This window comes from Vidua chalybeata, chromosome Z, assembly GCF_026979565.1.
Source record: "Vidua chalybeata isolate OUT-0048 chromosome Z, bVidCha1 merged haplotype, whole genome shotgun sequence".
Taxonomy (NCBI): domain Eukaryota; kingdom Metazoa; phylum Chordata; class Aves; order Passeriformes; family Viduidae; genus Vidua; species Vidua chalybeata.
The window spans coordinates 36,544,749-36,562,994 of record NC_071570.1 but is presented as its reverse complement, the minus strand read 5'-3'; the positions used below and the strand labels follow the sequence as shown (position 1 = coordinate 36,562,994).

The window sequence follows — 18,246 nt, the reverse complement described above, 5'->3', positions numbered from 1 at the left end:
CATCTGGCAAAATTTTGAGAAGGCTCAAGGCGTTAAAGAAAGCTCATCTAAATAAAGGAGGGTTAATGTGACATTGCAGTTACTTAATCCTGTATTGTCCTGCCATGTGACTGCAGGGATACTGAGGCGCAGCATTTCTTTTGCCTAGTGCACAGTTTATGCTTTTCCTGTCATCTTGCAGAATCAGTTGCTTTGTTGAACACACCATGGGAAAGAAACAGAGGGGCAGCGTACTTTTCACAGCAAGGCTTCCGCACACAGTGACATTTCCAAGGTACAGTGACAAGCTCAGAGGCTGAAGAATGAATCAAAGGCAATCCCTACAGTCAGCTTTTGAACTTTTACAAGAATCAAGGAGAACTATGCTCTTAAGGTCAGCTATTCAAAATAAGTTAGAAGTATCTGGATTTATTCAGAGCAGTTAATCAGCTTTCTGTTTGACCTTTATCTATCAAGTTAGTTCTCAAAGGATCAAGCTAAAATCTGAATATTTGTGTCAAATATTTTGCATGAGTCAAATGTACTGCATAGACAGTGAGCACATTGCCACTTTCTTGCACAAATATTGCAGTTTTAATTGCAAAGCCTCTTTTACCTTGCAGCTGAAGATCCTGAAACACTAACTCTATTAGTGAGGAATGGATGTATTATCTCTGAACAGGACATGCAATATGTAGATGTGCCAGATTTGTTTTTGAAAGAATTTTCAAACTAGTCTTTGGACTTTCTTTAAGCTTCTATTTTATTTTCTTTTGCTGCATTTGTCACAGTGTCCATAATGTGAAGGATTGCATATTCATACAGAATTATTTCATTTAAACTTATTAGGACATCTTGTTAAATGGGGAAGTGATTACCCTAGAGACTATGACAACAGGATATGTGAATGAAGGAAATCTTGGAAAATACCGCTGTTCCAGGTGGCATCACGAGGACAGCGGAGAAGATGATGGGCGCACAGAGTGCCATGAAGGAGATGAAGAGGGTAACCAGCACAGGCTGACCCCATTTGAGAGACTAATGCAAGATATGTCTCATAATGAAAAAGTGGTGAAAGAATTAACACTGGGAAAGAGAATTGCCTTCTATCGAGTCAGAGGAGAAATAGGAAGTGGGAATTTCTCACAAGTGAAGCTTGGAATTCATTCCCTAACCAAAGGTAGGCACTATTGCATGCTGAGTGACCTATATAAATGGCTTCCTATGGGAAGAAAGATGCTGTATGAACCTTAAATATACATATAGAGAGAGTGTTTGTGTGTGTGTGTGTGTGTGTGTGTGTGTGTGTGTGTGTGTGTATGTGTGTGTGTATTTTAATGTTTTTTAGTTAATCTATAGATAGGGTCGCACACATAAATGCTCAGGATTGTATTAGGCTTTAAAGAAACTAGAAACAATTTCTCTACCTGGCAGCTATTACAGTTGGAGTTCATCACTGCACTTCATGAAGTTAACACATCCTGTGGCTCAGACACTCCACACTTTGAAGTATGGTATTGGTCTTCCCCTCCTATAACCTGCCCTGTCCATCCACTCTCTTCCCTGCTCCAGCTCCTGGCCTGCAGGGATACAGGTGATGAATGCCCAGGATAGTATGTTAGGCATGCTCCTGCCTACAGCCAGAGGCAGTAAGGCTTCCTTTGTTTCACCACAAATTTTACTAGTATGGACAAAAATTTTTATTTGGTCATGTCAATTTTGGTGAGAAATGCTATGCCCACTTAAAACTGACTCATTTGCTGATTGTTCTTTACTGTAAAAAGCTAGGACAGGGCTGTAGGTGTGGAAGGAACGGGTGCAGGGGAACAAGCTCTGGTACTGCCAAAACAGTGTTTATGTTGAATTGTCAGTTATTTTTCTTGTTTTAATTATACAAAGCACCATATATACTGCTTCTAGAAAGCACTTGAAGGGCTAGGTAACTGCAGTGGACACTTCAGTCGTAAGTATAACTAAGAACTTGTCATCAGCTGTCCTGTTTCTTCTTCTGCGTTTGTCTGACAATAACAGAAATTGTTGTTGTTTTCCATCAGGGTGACTAGTTTTCTCTATATCTTTGTACACTACTATCTTGCTTTTCTTCTAAGAGTCTTTACTTTTCCGTTTGATTGGCTCTCCTTCTCTTCATCATCTTACAGGTGAGAGAACGAGATATACTCCAAAACTGTGTTATCTATTTTTATTTTCTTTAATCACCTCTTTCAGCTGAGATTTAAGAGGGGTGAAAGCTCACAATTATCCCTTGGGTGTAGTGGTTGTTGCACTGGGAATCTAAGTGGAGAACCAGTGATACTTAATTTTTCACATTTCAGCCTGCCAACACGCAAGAATTGCTTTAGCTGGGTGTTGAGTTTTTGGTTATGCTTGTTTCAGAAAAGCACCTCTGTTCTACTTGGCCCTCTTGAGAGTTGTTTCCTCCTCTGTGATATTTCATTTTCTTCCTGAGGTAACTGTTTTGTGCTTACTGTTGGAGGAAATGCTGCTTCTGAGAACACAAAGAATGCTAATGAAAGGCAGTTAGAAATTTGATCTGGATGAACCCTTTGCTGAACTTACTTAGGAAACAGATTACTTTAGTATCTGAATAGAGCTGATTGAAAAATTTTGAACTTCAGTGAATACAGTAAGCTCGGACAGACTAAATACCAAAACAAAAATTGTACTTTTTCTTTTTCTGGAAAAGGTTCTTTTTCAAGATAAATCTCTCAAATTATTTTTCTTTTGTTTGTTTGTAACTTTTTTGGTTAAATTGTTCACTGGAAAGGGAGTTGATTTATTGTTGCTAAGTTTGTAACTGTCATGAGAAAGGAAGAATGAAAGATAAATATTTTCTGACTCATTCTGCCTGTGAGTTTATCTGTGCCAATAAATTACATGGTGGTGGACAGAAGAACAGGAATGTGTACATAGGCATTCATGTATACACACTCACCATCACCAAAGGGGTTTCCATTTTTTGTGGTAGATACATATTGTTGTGTTGGCAATGAAATGATATTCCTGCACAGTGTTAATGAGTGCAAGTATCTTTTTTTAAATCTGATTGTATAAATAAAAGGCTTCATAATTAATGCTGGTCTGGTCTCTGTGGAAGAGGGTGGTGTATATGTCAGAGGGCTGCTCAGCTCTTCAGTTACTGCCAGTTTTAGTATGGTCTCCCTCCCGTAACATCGTATATCAAAAGAGGAAACAATTTTGTTTTTTACTAAGATGAGCTTTTCTGTTGCCCTTGTGATCTGTTGATGCAGGACACATGATTTCAAGAGAGAGAGAGAGAAAGGGAGAGAGAGAGGAAAAAGCTTCAGGATCATACTGGATGATGAACCTTGTTTCCCTCACAAGGGCTGTCTTGGTTGTTTAGAAAACACAGAAAAATCTTTGGTGCTATGATGTGGGTGCCATGTCCCATGGCTTGGACAGGTGCACTCTTCATGGACAGAAAGCTGGCTGGCTAGCTGGACCCAGGGAGTGATGCTGAATGGAGTTATATCCATCTGGATAGTCACTAGTGGAGTTCTGCAGGGCTCAGTACTGGGGCCAGCCCTGATTAATGTCACTAAGTTTGCAGGTGACAGCACATTAGGCGAGAGTGTTGATCTGCTGGAGGGCAGGAAGGCTCTGCAGAGGGATCTGGACAGGCTGCATCAATGGAGATTGAGGCCAGTGGTGTGAGGTTCAGCAAGGCCAAGTGCCAGGTCCTGCCCTTGGGTCACAACAGCCCCAGGCAGTGCCACAGGCTGGGACAGAGTGGCTGGAAAGGACCTGGGGGTGCTGGTGACAGCAGCTGAACATGAGCCAGGGTGGGCCCAGGTGGCCAAGAAGGCCGATGGCAGCCTGGCCTGGATCAGCAATGGTGTGGCCAGCAGGAGCAGGGCAGGGATTGTCCCTCTGTGCTGGGCACTGGTGAGGCCACACCTCAAATCCTGTGTTTCATTTGTTTTGAACTCTTCACTACAAGAGAGACTTTGAGGTGCCGGAGAGTCCAGAGAAGGTCAACAGAATTGGGGTGGGGAGCACAAATCCTGCGAGGAGCAGCTGAGGGAACTGGGGGTGTTTAGCTTGCTGGAAAGGAGGTTCAGGGGAGACCTCTTCACTCCCTACAACTGCCTGAAAGGAGGGTGTAGCCAGGTAGGGTTTGGCCTCTTCTCCCAGGTAGCAAGGGACAGAGTAAGAGGAAATGGCCTCAAATTGTTCCAGGAAAGGTTGATGTTTAGGTTGGACATTAGGAAAAATTTCTATCCCACAGGGGTGGTCAGGCCTTGGAATGGGCTCCACAGTGACTGATGAAATCACCATCCCTGGAGATACTTAAAAGATGTGTAGATGTGCCTCTTAGAGGTCTTTTCTGATTTATGTTTCTGTGTGTGTTGTGTTATTCAGGGGCTTTGTCCACTATATTAACCTGAATTTTGGCAGAGATTTTCTCCAGAAATTCATGGAGTTTTCTTGCTAAGGACTGTTAAGTTCCTAAGGCCTGTAAATTATTTTACATGCCTTCTACCTGACAAAAGAAGTGTGAGAGCACAGCTGAATAGAAGCAATTAAGAGCATTCAAAATTTATAGCTAGTAAGAAGTCTGTCTAATGTGACACCAATTGCAAAAGCAGGAATGTCCAGGCACCCAGCTTGCTTTTTTAAAGTAATTGAAACTTGGTTTTGTTTGTATATTTTGTCCTTCTGCCATCACAACATACACCATTTCTTCCCAAAACTATTTCCCAACCTTTTCTTCGTTTGTGTTACTAAGATTTCACATATCATTTTCAAACCTCATACACTGCATATACTCAATCAAAATCTCTTTCAAGTCTTTTTGTAAGTATTTTTGTAAATAAGCTACCTGCTAAAAATGTCCTGTTCAGCACAGCTGCTAAGCAAGAGTAATAGAGGATTTGTAAACCAAGCATTGTTTGGAAGCAGAAAGGAAGAGTTTGGAAAAGAAAAGGAAGGTGTCAGGTTTCTTTGTATGGAATGCATTTGCAACTGCAATGATGCAGATTTAAAGGAGCTTGGTCCTGATTTATGGTGGTGTTTGAGTAGGATCGGGCTCTTCAGTTCAAAATCTTTTTCCCCCTCCTCTTTCCTTTTAAAACTTAGCAGGAAAACTTATCAGGAGGAAGAGTAGAGCAAAATGGAAGGCAAAAAAAATTAACCTAGAATATTTTATTTTAAAGCCCAAATGTCCCCAACTTGCATGGTTAAGATTGTAAGAATTGTAAGCATTTAATTTTGCAAATATAACCTACTGCAAGTTGATGCTCTTTCCTCATGGTTTAGGAGATCAATGTGCTATGAACATGACAAGGGTCTTTCACTAGTTCAACAGTCACTGTCGTAGCTGCATTTTCTGCTAGTTCACCCAGCTCCACACCACACAGGAGGTACCTGCTTCCCTGAGGGGCTCTCCCTCAGGTCTGAGAGAAGCAGTGTGACCAGAATAACTGCCCTGTACTCAGCACAGACTCCTGAAAACAGGCACATCAAGGGATAATTCAGCACCTTCCACAAGAATCACATGTGCTTCAAGCATCTTCTGTACTTCAGTAGGGAGATCAATTTATATACATATATATATATGTATATCACACTAAGAAAATGTAAATATACTACACATGGAGTTTCCTTGATCTGTACAGACACACGCATAAGTATCCTTAACATTCCATTAGATATGTTGAAATACTAAACTTGAGTTAAAACTTGATAATATTCAGTAAAAACATGCATGCTTTTATACCTGAACATCTATAGAAATATAATAGCCTTCTCTCTCTTTTCTTACAGCAACAAGAGAACAATACCTTTTTTTCCTAATTTATTCCCATTTACTAGAAACAAAGGTGAAGTTTTTTTTCTGAAAGATTTATTAAAAGTGATTAATTTTAAAGAAATCTCTGATTGTTTGACTAAGATAGTCTTGAGGGAAAAAAAAAAAAAAAAAACCACGAACAACCAAGAATCCCTTCTTCCCAGGGATAAATAGTTGTTTTTATTGCTGTGATCCATTTTAATTTTGCTGTCCTAACAAAGCCACTGTAAACCTGTTTTAACCAGACTAATCCTTCAAAAACCGGCTGTGTTCAGAAGAGTAAAGACAAAAGCTGTAACCTACAGGCTGAAGCAGGAACATAAGGGCAACTGTGATTTACCTATTCATACTGCTCTGATTTACCCTGATGATGTGGTGCAGCTGCAGATATATATATGTGTTTCATGGCCTTTGGCTTCACTATGTAGGCTTCCAGAAACATGTAGGACTTAACAGCAGCTTTGCATTACCAGAACAGTATATGCCAGCTAGATTTGCTGTTCTACAGGATCCCTGCAACTTACTCGACTTCATTGCTCAGAATAAAATAGCCAAATCCTCTAAATTCCTCACAAATTTGTCTTTCTGGTCAGAAACAAAGCACACAAATTTCACACCTCCATTAGTCTCCAAGTACCTGGCTCATCTGAGGAGCTCTGAGCTAACAACAAAAGCACAGACTTTCTCTACCAGCAGTGAACACCAAAAGCAGATGCTGTACCTCCAAACATGTATAAGCCTGTCACAGCAAAGCACACCAAGGCAACAGATGATTTGATCAGCCCTTGGAATACTCCACCAGCCTTCAGTTACCCCAGCACCGAGTAGCATGTCCTAGACAGAAAGGGGCAGGGATTGTGTGAAAGATTGCAGGATTTAGTAGGCCCCTGCAGCTTAGTTTATACTGATGAGGTGAAATTTTATTGCACTTCTACAACCAAGCATCGTTGTATGTAAATGGTATTACCATTTGTACCTATTACATTAACAACATGGAAAAAATGTTTTTCTTCTCAGAGAAAGTTGCAATTAAGATTTTGGACAAGACAAAGCTAGACAGGAAGACTCAACATTTGCTGTCTCGTGAGATATCCAGCATGGAAAAGCTGCACCATCCAAATATCATCAGGCTGTATGAAGTGGTGGAGACACTGTCAAAACTGCATCTGGTGATGGAGTATGCAGGAGGTGGGGAGCTCTTCACTAAAATCAGTACAGAAGGAAAGCTGCTAGAAACAGAGTGTAAAATAATCTTCTCCCAGATTGTGTCTGCTGTGAAGCACATGGTAAGTTGCTCTTACACAGGCATGCTGCCTCTCACTACTCTGAGCTCAATCTGTGGATATTTCTTTTGAATTTCAACAGTAGATGTACTGTTACCCAAAATTTCAGGCCCACATTTCTAAAAAGCAAAACCTCTAGCAGCTATAGAAGAGCTGTTAAAGGTATCTGAGGGTTTTCACGTCCACCTCAAGCTACTGCCTCTCTGTTGACAGCTTTTGGGAGGAGACTGGAAACACCTGGTGGGTAGAATCACTCTTCTAGCACCAGTGTTCTGTTTGCTTTAATGTGCTGCGGGCACCAGTGAACAAAGCTTCCTTTCTTCCCTCTCTGTTTAAAAACATAGGATCAGTCACTCTTCTGCTTCCAGAGAGGCTGGTTAGGTGTTGCAAACATCCGGCTTGCTTATTAATGAATGTGTGAATCTGTCACTTAAAGACAGTCAATTCCTGGTCCTCGGTGCAAATCTGTGAGGTTAACACCCAACAAGTCACTTCTTGCCTCGTCTTCAGTACATACGCTTAGGATGATGCTATTTGTGTAGAGCCGAAAGCATCTTGTCAAGGCAGAAAAGGAGCAATTCATTATTTCGGTACATCTCTAAACTTTGCAGAGTGATTACAGCTACTTCAAAAAAATAAAAACACGGAGAACTGTTCTACAAGTCTGAGAAGCAGCATTCGTTAAAACTGGCTCAGGGTGCCCTCCAGTGGCTCCTGTCCTCCTTGCCAATAGCTTCTGGTGAAGTCAGAAACAAGGGTGATCCCAGGTCAGACGTCTGGAGACTGCATCACACACTACTCGTGGCTTACATAAACAGCATGCATTTCTTATGTTTTTTGACGAAATGATTGTACGTGCTTTAAGTGGTGGATTACCTTCAACATTTAATCCATAGGACAGGCACCCTGCAGCAACAGGAACTGAATTTACATTTCAAAATTACAACACATCTATTTCTTAGAATTAAACATAGACTGTCAGGCTGGCCAACCTCTTCATTTGTACACAAAGACTTCTGCCCATTTCACTTTTGCCAAGTCATCACATCCAGGCTACATAAATCCTACCTCCCTGCTGCCAGTCCACAAGGACAGAGGATCCCTGGCTGTTACTGATGAAAGTGGAAATCAGATGCCAAAGGGTTTCTTTATTGCCTCCAGATACTGTAAGATGTTACTCCAAGGGGTAAGGCAGAGAGTGCTTATCCATTCCTTCTAGTTATTCCAAAGATGAAGCCAAACTCTTAATCAAGACAGGTATGTCATGACTAAGCAGAGCAAATTCAGTTTGAGTCCGTAGCTACTACTGGCATTTCCAATGGAAAAAAAGTAGAAATTATGGTGTACATATTATAGATTTCTAAAACTAGAACACCACTAAATTTGGTTGTCCTGCAACATGAAGTACTGTGAAGGCCAGTGCTGTGGTCCTTTTCTCCTGCCCCCACCAGTTCCTCATAGGACATTAGACATTAGATGACAGAATGTAATGGTAGCAAATTTTTTACTTTATCTGTGATAATGTTCAGTTGGTGAATTAAACGTTTAGATCTGTAAGGTACATGTAGTAACTGCAAAAACAGATGCTGTGGAACCCTAAAAAAATACAGATTTTGCACATGGAAATCTAGTCTTGTCTAGTCTTGTAGAATTAGTCACACTGCCCTCACACATTTGCTTCATGAAAATAGTTGCTATTAGTTAATAAGCTGAGAGTGCTGTGCTTAAAAAAATCCCAGCATCCTTCTTCTCCCCCTACTTAATTGTTTTTGTATCCTTGGAGAATTAAGTTAAATTTGTTTAGTAATTTTTCCAATTGCAATACTAGTTTCTGAATTTGCTCAAGATAACTCCCTTTCTCCTTCAGGATAATTAACCAATTAGAGGTAGCCATTGAGAACTTTCCTGGGAACAAACCAATACTGACTTTTCCTCTTCTTCCACAGCATGACAATAATATCATTCACCGGGACCTGAAAGCAGAAAATGTCTTCTACGCCAGTAACACCTGTGTTAAGGTGGGAGACTTTGGATTCAGTACAATAAGTAAAAGAGATGAAACTTTAAAAACGTTCTGTGGCTCTCCTCCTTACGCCGCTCCTGAACTCTTCCGAGATGAAAACTATATCGGCATCTATGTAGACATCTGGGCACTGGGAATCCTCTTATACTTCATGATGACAGGCAGCATGCCATTCCGGGCAGATACAGTAGGCAAGCTGAAAAAGTGCATTCTTGAAGGGACATACACTTTGCCTCCCTGCCTCTCAGAAAATTGCCAGAAACTGATAAAAGGAGTCCTTCAGCCAGTGCCAACCAAGCGATACTCTGTCAAACTGATTATGAACAGTGAATGGATGCAAGGAATACAGTTCCCCAAACCTTTACAGACATTTAAACTGGATCCGAAATATTTATCAGACATCAGTACACTAAAAGAAGAAGAAATTGAAGTGAAAAATATTCTGGAAGATCTGGGAATCACAGAACAGCACATTCAGAACAACCGGGGAAGAGACGCACGCAGCTCCATAACGGGGGTCTACAGAATCGTGTTGCACAGAGTACAGAAGAAAAGGGCACTTGAATGTGTTCCTATCATGTCCCAGCCAGATCCAAAAGAAGACGACTCAAGGAATGGAATTACTTCTTACAGTGGCATTAAGCACACATCCAAGCTGTGTTCTATTTTATAAAACTGCACTGCAGGCTTTATGCTCAGTACATTTGACAAAGGGGATTATTCACTTATCCTTAAGCTGTAGTGTTATGTTTTTTGTAACTTTTGAATAAACCAAAAATGCCTCGTTTTCTTTGCATTTCTCAATTAGCAGTGAAGCACTCAAAACCAGAGCTCTTGTGCATTTGTTTGACCATTTCTCCATATACTTGGTATAGCCAGAGCAAGAACCCAGTAACTGCAAAGATCATGAGTGGAGGGGATCTTTTAATAAACACCATGCTACTGCACTTAACCTCTTTGGGAGTTTCTCTGCACAGGCATGTAACAGCTAACTTCTGAAAGCTGTACGTAAGCCCAACACAATTTCACCACTGCAAATCGGGACAGTTTTTGCAGAGAACTAAAGTTAAGCAGAGATCAGACTATAACCTAAATAATTGCAAATTCTTTTGAACTTCCTCATCAAATTTAACAAGTTAATTTTTAAAAAGCATTTTATTTTCTTTCAAGAAACATCAAAGCTGTTGTTGGCTGCAGTTCCCAACTTGTCACGATTGCAGAAGACAAATCAGGATTCAGTATTTTATCCCTGTACACGTGGGTGCCTGACTGGTTGGGCTACCATCAATTACCCTTGTGACACCTTTCACTGCTTGCATGATTCCGCCACTCTGGAACTGCTTGGACTCCAGCTTTATTGCAATAAAGAAAGATTTACGCATACTCCAAAACCCTTGTAGTTTTAAGTTCTTACCTTAGCCCTTGTTAGCAGCAGCTGAATGCAAGCAGCAGCAAAATCTGCTTATATTCACTGAGTATTACAGACTTGTCCTCACTCCTGCCATCCTGCTTTGGCAACCAAAGCTCGCACAAAGCTGATTGTGACACTTGATCACTGATCAAGTTAAAAGCTGGACAGTCTGACAACTCCAGTTGTTCTGAGCATCACCAAAATGCAGATGCTCTGATTTTCAGCTTTATTCACTTATTCTATGCTTAGATCTTCAACAGCATCAACTCCAGTGCAAAAGACAAGTGTGGCAGCTGTTCTCTGAACAGGGACAGCTGGCATGCCTAAGCTGAGAGTTTAGCTAAGGAAAGATACCCAACACAAGGTGTATACAGGTACAGCTGGTGGTCTCATATTTAAAGGCAGGATGCCTTATCTTTTATGACACTGATGAGAATAATTTCACTTTAGAGGGAGTAATTCATATAAATGAGCAGTGGAATGATTCTGAACAGCTGTGTATGGGAAGCCGGACTCAGTGAGGCTCAGGTGTGTACAAAGCAAGAACAAAGCCTCCTTCACAGAATCCCTGAGGGTAAATAAAACAATACCAATTTTTATAAACCAGTAATTAATTCCATTTCATAAACTGGGTATTAATTGCTCCACTATAAACAGTTTCCATATGAAAGCATTTTAAGTTGTCTTGAAACATAGCCCTGATAAGATTGTTTTACACCAGCCTAAGCAACTCATTTTTTCCACTTTTGTAATGGAATTACTAAGCAGAAAGATGCAGAACGTCCACACAGCTTGTGACCCCACAACTGTGGGTTTTTAACCAGAGCCAGCTTCCTCTTTCCTGTTAAAGAAAAATAAATCCATCCTAAAAAACCAACAAGTCAGCACTACTCCAACAGGCTTCAAATATCTCAAACTTTATTTTAATGAAGGATCAGCCTCACAGACCTGTAAGGCCTGTGCCAGTAGCTCATTTCTTGGCTTGTCCACTGCCAGCAATGGACTCTGTTCCATGACAGTTTGTTTTACAGGTGCCAAGGTTAAGTTTCATGAGGGCAACCTAAACCAAAATACTTGCAAACACTATCATCATGCATTGCTCCATCATTTTCAGCAGAACAAACAGATTAGTATTCATCAATTTATAATAAACAACTATTTTACCAAGGCTTGACTGTACAAATACAGCAAGTTATCAAATCCTAGTGACAGGTAATACAAACACTTTATTACACACACACAAAAAATGTAATTAACAGAAATAATTTTTTGCTACTTTATATTAGATAATGTAGCTTTGTAGAATTAGCAAAGAAATAAATTCAATGAAACGTCATTCTGTACATTAGTTCAACTTAAATATATATATATACATATATATATATGTATATATATATTACAAGCTTAAAAGGCTCATATCATAGTTCATTTCCAATCTGGGCTTTAAAAATCTACCAGAATGGACTCCCCATAACCACTGTAAATCAATCTACTGCTTGCAAACTGGATAGCTTTAGCTCGCACACTGGGGAAGGGGGGGAAAGAAATAAAAGACTCCACTCCTACAGTATTACCAATAGTGAGAAGGACTTCGAAGTACAAAGCCAGATTCAAAGCTAGAAAGAGTCTTCTGGAAATGTATTATATAAAAGACAACTCACAGACTAGCGTTCCAGATAAAGTGATAAACATCAGTCTCTTCCTTCGTTTGCCAATTAAAACAGCTCCACAATGGCTCTAAATTTTATTTGAAAATTCTGCTGTCTTGGATATTCTAAACCATCTATTATGGTGTCAAATCAATGATCCCCTTTCTTTAGAATAAAAAATTTACTACCTCCCTTCTTCTTCATTTTTCCTCCCAGTCTCTTGTGACTTAAAATGCAGGTATAAATCACGTAAGATGTTAGGAGGAATTACATAGTAGCTAACACAGTGGATCACGAGAGTTTCTTCTAAGAAAACCACTTGTCAGCCTAGCTGCTCTTGATCCAGTCACTTTGACAGGGAAGAGAGGCTCTATTCCAGCAATGGATGATGTTCTTGGTTCTATGCCTGCCCCAAAGCAATGGGGTGATGGGAGGCAGACAGGGAGATGAAAGGGAAGGTGATAAAGTGAAAGAGAATTGCAGTATTCAGAAGGTTGACTGCTTATTGTCAAGGCACTGAGAACCCTAACATTAAAAGCTTGGACTATTTTGCACACATTTGAGTAGTAGCAGAAGTTAACAGTGTAGGTTTCAAGTCATTTTACATGGAAGAACAGGCAGAAGATTCCTTTTTTTTTTTTTTTTTCCTGTGTATGAAGACTTTGTAACAGACTACAGCTACTTCTCAGCAATTAAAAAAGTTCAGACATTTTAAGGAATCCCCACAGCACCTGACAAGTCCTTCTATCTCCAATATACTCCTGATATTAGTGTTCTGAAAATACTATGAAATCAGCACACCATATTATGATGATTTTTTTCAAGGAGCCTAAACAGATTTTTCATGCTCCAGTAAAGTACTAGTGTACACTGAAACTTCAGTGCTACTGCAATCCTTTTTCTCTCTCTCTCACCCTGCCCTCACACCTCGTTTCTTTCCCCACCTCACAGAGGTATCTTAATGCTCCCCATTGGAAATGGCGACAGTAACGCCTTCTGATTCTGATGTTGCAGGGATTCTTGGCACTTTCTTAGCAGGGCTTGGGATGTGCTAAGAAGAAGGGAAAAAAAACATTAAATACAGTTTTCTAGTTCACAGACATTCATACTTCATGGCTAGTCCAACTCACAAACAACATTCATGCTACAATGGACGGCTTTGCCTTAAGTCAATCAAATTGGTCATGCTTCATGCAAACAGATTGTGTGAGAAGAGCCAGTTTGTTCCTGTTTCATTCTTGTACAGTTTTGTTCTTTTTATGATGAAATGTACTTTTTAAAATTGCAGTTTCAACTTTTTACTTCTGGCTTGTATGTTACATGTGTTAACAAAGTATTCAATGTAATTCGTAAAACCACTTCCTCTTAACATACATGCACATGCTAAGACAAACATGTAAATGGTTCCACCATTTACATCAAATTTTAAAAGAGTGCCGAGTGTTCACCTCATGAACAATGCCTGGGTGGACAACTCCAACTCTTGTTTCCAGAGGTCCATCACTCATGAGTGGGCGCCGGGCGTAAGTTCTCCTGTGTTTTTCATCCACACGCACAAGGTACCATGTTCCTTCAAAGAGATCCTCAACTGAACACTGTGGAATATAATTGGCTGTAAGAAAGGGAATGACACATTGTTAGTTGTTTCCTGGCAAGAGTTTTACCCAACACAGGCCTTTGCAGATTGGCTGCACTGAGACGGAAAAAAAATAACCCACCATTTTTACTTCAGACATGTTGGGCGAAACACAAGCTACTTAGAAGCAGAAAGGGTTGGACATTTCCTTCGTTCTACACCCTAATCATTTGAAGTCTGGCGGATTAAGTGATAAGCATTTTGCTCAAGGACTAGGAACAATTGACATTAGGTTCTTACCCAAATGATGTGTTTCCTGTCTGAGCTTCATGTTTTCAGCAAAGACATCAGGTGCAATACATTTTCTTGAGTCAAGTCTTGTTTTGAGATCAGAAAGGCTAGCAGTTATTTTATCCAGTCCAGAACCTGCAATATAGAACCATCATGTAAGGTAGAGTCAGTACTGAGAACTGCACATTAGTATGTGAACATTCAAAGTACTTTGCCTTATAGAATCTGAAGTATTAGTACTTTTAAATATTCCCAATTACCAACTCAAAATACTTAACAGATATTTAACAAATATTATTTATTTGTTCAAGGAGACATTTAAACACTCCCTGGAGCTGGACATTCTCAGTGTGGCACTGCTGTCATTAAGGCACTGCCCTGCAGGTTTCCTCATGCTAGTGGGTTGTGCAACAAGGCATCAAGAGTGAGCTGAGCAAGGGAGGCAGATGACATCACCTCCAGTCACTCACCAGGAGTGGCATCCTGTGTGACTCTGATGGAATACAGGGTAGCAGCAAAACCAGAGCCGTATGAGAACACACTGATTCTCTGTCCCGCAAGCTGCTCTGGGGAGTACCTGCAAATCATACAACAGCTTTTAAAGTCAGAACTAAGCCAAAGTTCCAGTTTTAAATAACTAGAAACTGCATCTATCTTTGGAAAAGCAATCAGCAAATTATAGTGTCTATAATACACATTTAGCACACTGTGTACATAAATGCTGGCTTTTAAAAAAACAAATTCAAATACTGCTGTTATGTGATGAGTTTGAAAGCTGCCTAGAGCAAAACATGCATGAGAAATGCCCAGAATATGATGAAGGCAGACAGATTTCACTCTTAAGTAAAGTAAAGCCAAAAAAAAAAAAAGAGAACAATCTTGGAAGACAATGTCAGAATAAATAAAAATAAAGAAAAAAGAAAAAAAAAAAGAAAAAAATCCAGGAGGAGTGGTTTAATATAAACTTAATATAATTTTGTGAAAGGCTGTATTTGAAAACAAAAATTAAATGCTAATTTAATTTGGCTTCATTTATTATATTAAGACAGAGAAGACATTCAGATTTTTTTCCATTTCAGGAGTGTTTCTAGGGGAAGGAAGAGGGGGAAAGTTGGGGCTGAGAACAGACACTACCTTACAAATAAGATCCTACTTTGCAGTAAGCAGCTGTTTTGCATCAGCTTTTGACACAGACATTTTCAATCTGTGTGTCACCTGAACTGACTATGTGTGCAGAATTGTGATTTAACTTTAGTTTTTCTGCTTCAGGCAATCTCATAGGGAAAGGTTTGCTAGATTATGCTTTTACAAAAGACTTTCTGAAAAAACCTTTTATGACCTTATTCATAAACAGCTCTGCCCAATTTTATGCTTACTGGGCCAGAAGAGAGGCAAGGCAACCATAGACTGAAGGGGTATACATATTTCCATTCTGATTGGATACAAGTAATGAAGCTTTGGTTTTCTGATTGAAGAGCTCTGCACTAGCTTTCATAAAAGCTTTTTCCACATCTCTGTCAAAGTATGTATCTTCAAGTTTTATATCCCTATTCAAAAGAGAAGAAAAAAAAAAGTTCAGAAACAGTTACTAAATAGCAGAATGTAAAAACACACCTTGGATATGTAACAGATTATGTGGATAAGGAAGACAGCAGCCATTCATTCTCACCTGAAAGCTTCCAGACCACTGAAAACACCATTTGCTGTTTCTGGATTCTGGTCACTGAGAAAGTCATTCAGCAAGAGTCTAGCCACAGATTTCTGTACCAGTTTACAGTATGGAGAATGGAAGATCATGAATCCAAAGTCATTCAAGGTGAAACGTCTGTCTGTCCCCTCTGGAAGTGGCAGAAGTGTTACGTTACAACCTCTGTTTAGTACTCACTTCAATTATGTAAATAAAGCAGGGAGCTGGCAGTACACCACTCATCGTAACATGTTGGCATAGCAGAGACACAAACATACAAGTAACACTAACTACTGCTGTCAAGCACACTTAGGACACTGCACTGCTTCTTTTTAAAAATTCTTTTTTTACCACCTTATGCACCAGCTAACTATGTTTGCTCTTCCTCTAGAACAAAAAACTATGTTTAATACGATCTCTGTATTTCTACCCAGCATTTTAACATAATAATCTACTTAATTTGCCTCTCTTCACACTTATGCCTCTTAATATAACTGAAGCAAGTACTAAACATATTGGGTTAAAAAAAATCAGTATAATTACAGAACATTTAAATATTAATCTAAGTTTCTTAAAAGCCTGGATGAAGGTGGGTAATAGTATGCTTTTAACCAAGGCATTATATCTTACCCCAACAAATGTCTGTAGAGACTACTGCTTACAGACTGTCAGGAATTTAGCTATGGCAGAACAGAAATAAATAATTTCTTACAGGGGAAAGTAAATATTTTTATCACTTCAGAACATACAAACATGAAGAGACTCACAGACTAGTTTTTAGATCAGATACTAAAACTGCCTGTGTGGTACACACTCAAGCATCTGCCAATCCTGCAGTATCATCGGGAGAGGCTACGCACCCTTTTGCCACTGGGCATGGATTTTGTTGCGATAGACAGCATAGCAGCGGTCCAGTGCACTGAGGTAGCACTGTATGGAGAGCTTGCCATCCACTACGGGATATTCAGAGACCATGTCTGGTTTATAGAAGTCGTACGCATGCTGCATGTGGGTTCCACGCAACCCTGGGGGAGAGAAATGGACAAAAGTTGAAAATTTGTTTATTCAGCTGCTTTGAGTCAATTGGGGTGTGTCAGTTGGCACATGTGGGAAAAGAAGCAGTTTTGGCCCCAGTTCAGCAGCTTTTCATGGCACTTCTGGTCTTTTAAGGTAAGGTCCTTACCTTACACAGTCCTCAATAGCCTGGAAAGCAGAGTAGAATTGAGTATGACAAATACATGCAATAAAGGAATGTCATATTGTCCTAGAAGTAGAATGTTGTTTTATTCAGCTCTAGTATTACTCTATCAATTTTACTGGAGAATCTTCAAGGAAATAAACAAATAGGAGCACCTCTAATTGTTCCGTGCTGCATCCAGTAACTGGACTTGGCTGAGTTAGCCCAGAGCAAGAGGAGACAAAGAACAATTTCTGACATTAGTGGGAGTTAATCTGCCGCTTCAGTAAGGCACAAAAACCAGGAAGAGGCTCCAGTGCAAATGCAGTAATCTGTCCTGAACAATGTATATTCTCCCACAGGACTAACCTCTCTCAAAAATCAGCGGTGCATTTGGGCCGATCAGCATAGCAACAGCTCCAGCTCCCCCAGTGGGCCTGGCATTTCCAGAGGCGTACACAGCAATGTCTCCAGCCACCACGAGGGCATAGCGTCCTGGGAAAACACAGGAAAAAACGGTGAGAAGGAGCCACGAGTCTGGCACATCTTAACATCCATCATCAATTTTACACTCTAGTTATTGAGGAGATGACACTAAGAATAAAGGGCTCTTCAATTTTGACTTTTCTCCCACATTTCAATTGGCAATCACCAAAATTTACAGAAGACCTTTACATTAGTAGCTATGTCATTATTCATGCTGTAACTGAAGTAGCAAATGCCCAGGGCATATAAGAAAAAGACTTTAGAAGAGAATAACAGTTTACCCTCTGAATTTTATATGGTTAAACACGACCATTGTCACTGTAGGGCAGACTGAAGTGAGGGTGATGTAAATTTTCAAGAAAATACCCTTGACTTACCATCCCAGGAACTGGACTCAATCCAATTAATAGCATTAAAAAGAGCAGCAGTGCCTCCATAGCATGCATTGGTGGTGTCGATTCCTTCTACATCTGTATTACCAGACTCTTCAAAAAGCTGCATCAGGACAGTCTTCACAGATTTTGATTTGTCAATTATGGTCTCCGTTCCAACTTCTAATCTCCCAATACAATCATAGGAAAGGTTGTTCCTCTCCATGAGCTTCTGAACCACAGTCAAGCAGAGGGAATTGATATCCTCACGGTCAGAGCAGAACCCCATCCTTGCCTGGCCTAGCCCAATGGTGTACTTCCCAGCATCCACGCCATCATACTTCTCCAGCTCTGTCTGGTCAACATACTGAGAGGGAAAATATATTTCCAGTGCCACAATTCCCACATCTTTGGGCCAACAGGATTCAGCATTCACCGGAAGAGACCCAGGCATCGTGTCAGATCTTTAAGAAAAAAAAAAAA

At 40.1% G+C, this 18,246-nt stretch overlaps 2 protein-coding genes across 2 annotated transcripts; one reads left to right on the top strand and one right to left on the bottom strand.

The window, feature by feature from the left end:
* The first annotated feature begins 302 nt into the window (after positions 1-302).
* NIM1K (NIM1 serine/threonine protein kinase) lies at positions 303-9,902 on the top strand. The gene is made up of 4 exons (XM_053931349.1): positions 303-373; positions 921-1,159; positions 6,827-7,095; positions 9,039-9,902. Exons 1-4 carry the CDS (start codon positions 303-305, stop codon positions 9,786-9,788), a joined length of 1,329 nt encoding a protein of 442 aa, XP_053787324.1. The 3' UTR covers positions 9,789-9,902.
* Positions 9,903-11,422: 1,520 nt separating this feature from the next.
* On the bottom strand, positions 11,423-18,246 carry HMGCS1 (3-hydroxy-3-methylglutaryl-CoA synthase 1). The gene is made up of 9 exons (XM_053931348.1): positions 17,770-18,246; positions 17,276-17,401; positions 16,590-16,754; positions 15,712-15,880; positions 15,419-15,589; positions 14,513-14,619; positions 14,052-14,177; positions 13,624-13,787; positions 11,423-13,226 (listed from the first exon to the last, which is right to left on the bottom strand). Exons 1-9 carry the CDS (start codon positions 18,215-18,217, stop codon positions 13,134-13,136), a joined length of 1,569 nt encoding a protein of 522 aa, XP_053787323.1. The 5' UTR covers positions 18,218-18,246; the 3' UTR covers positions 11,423-13,133.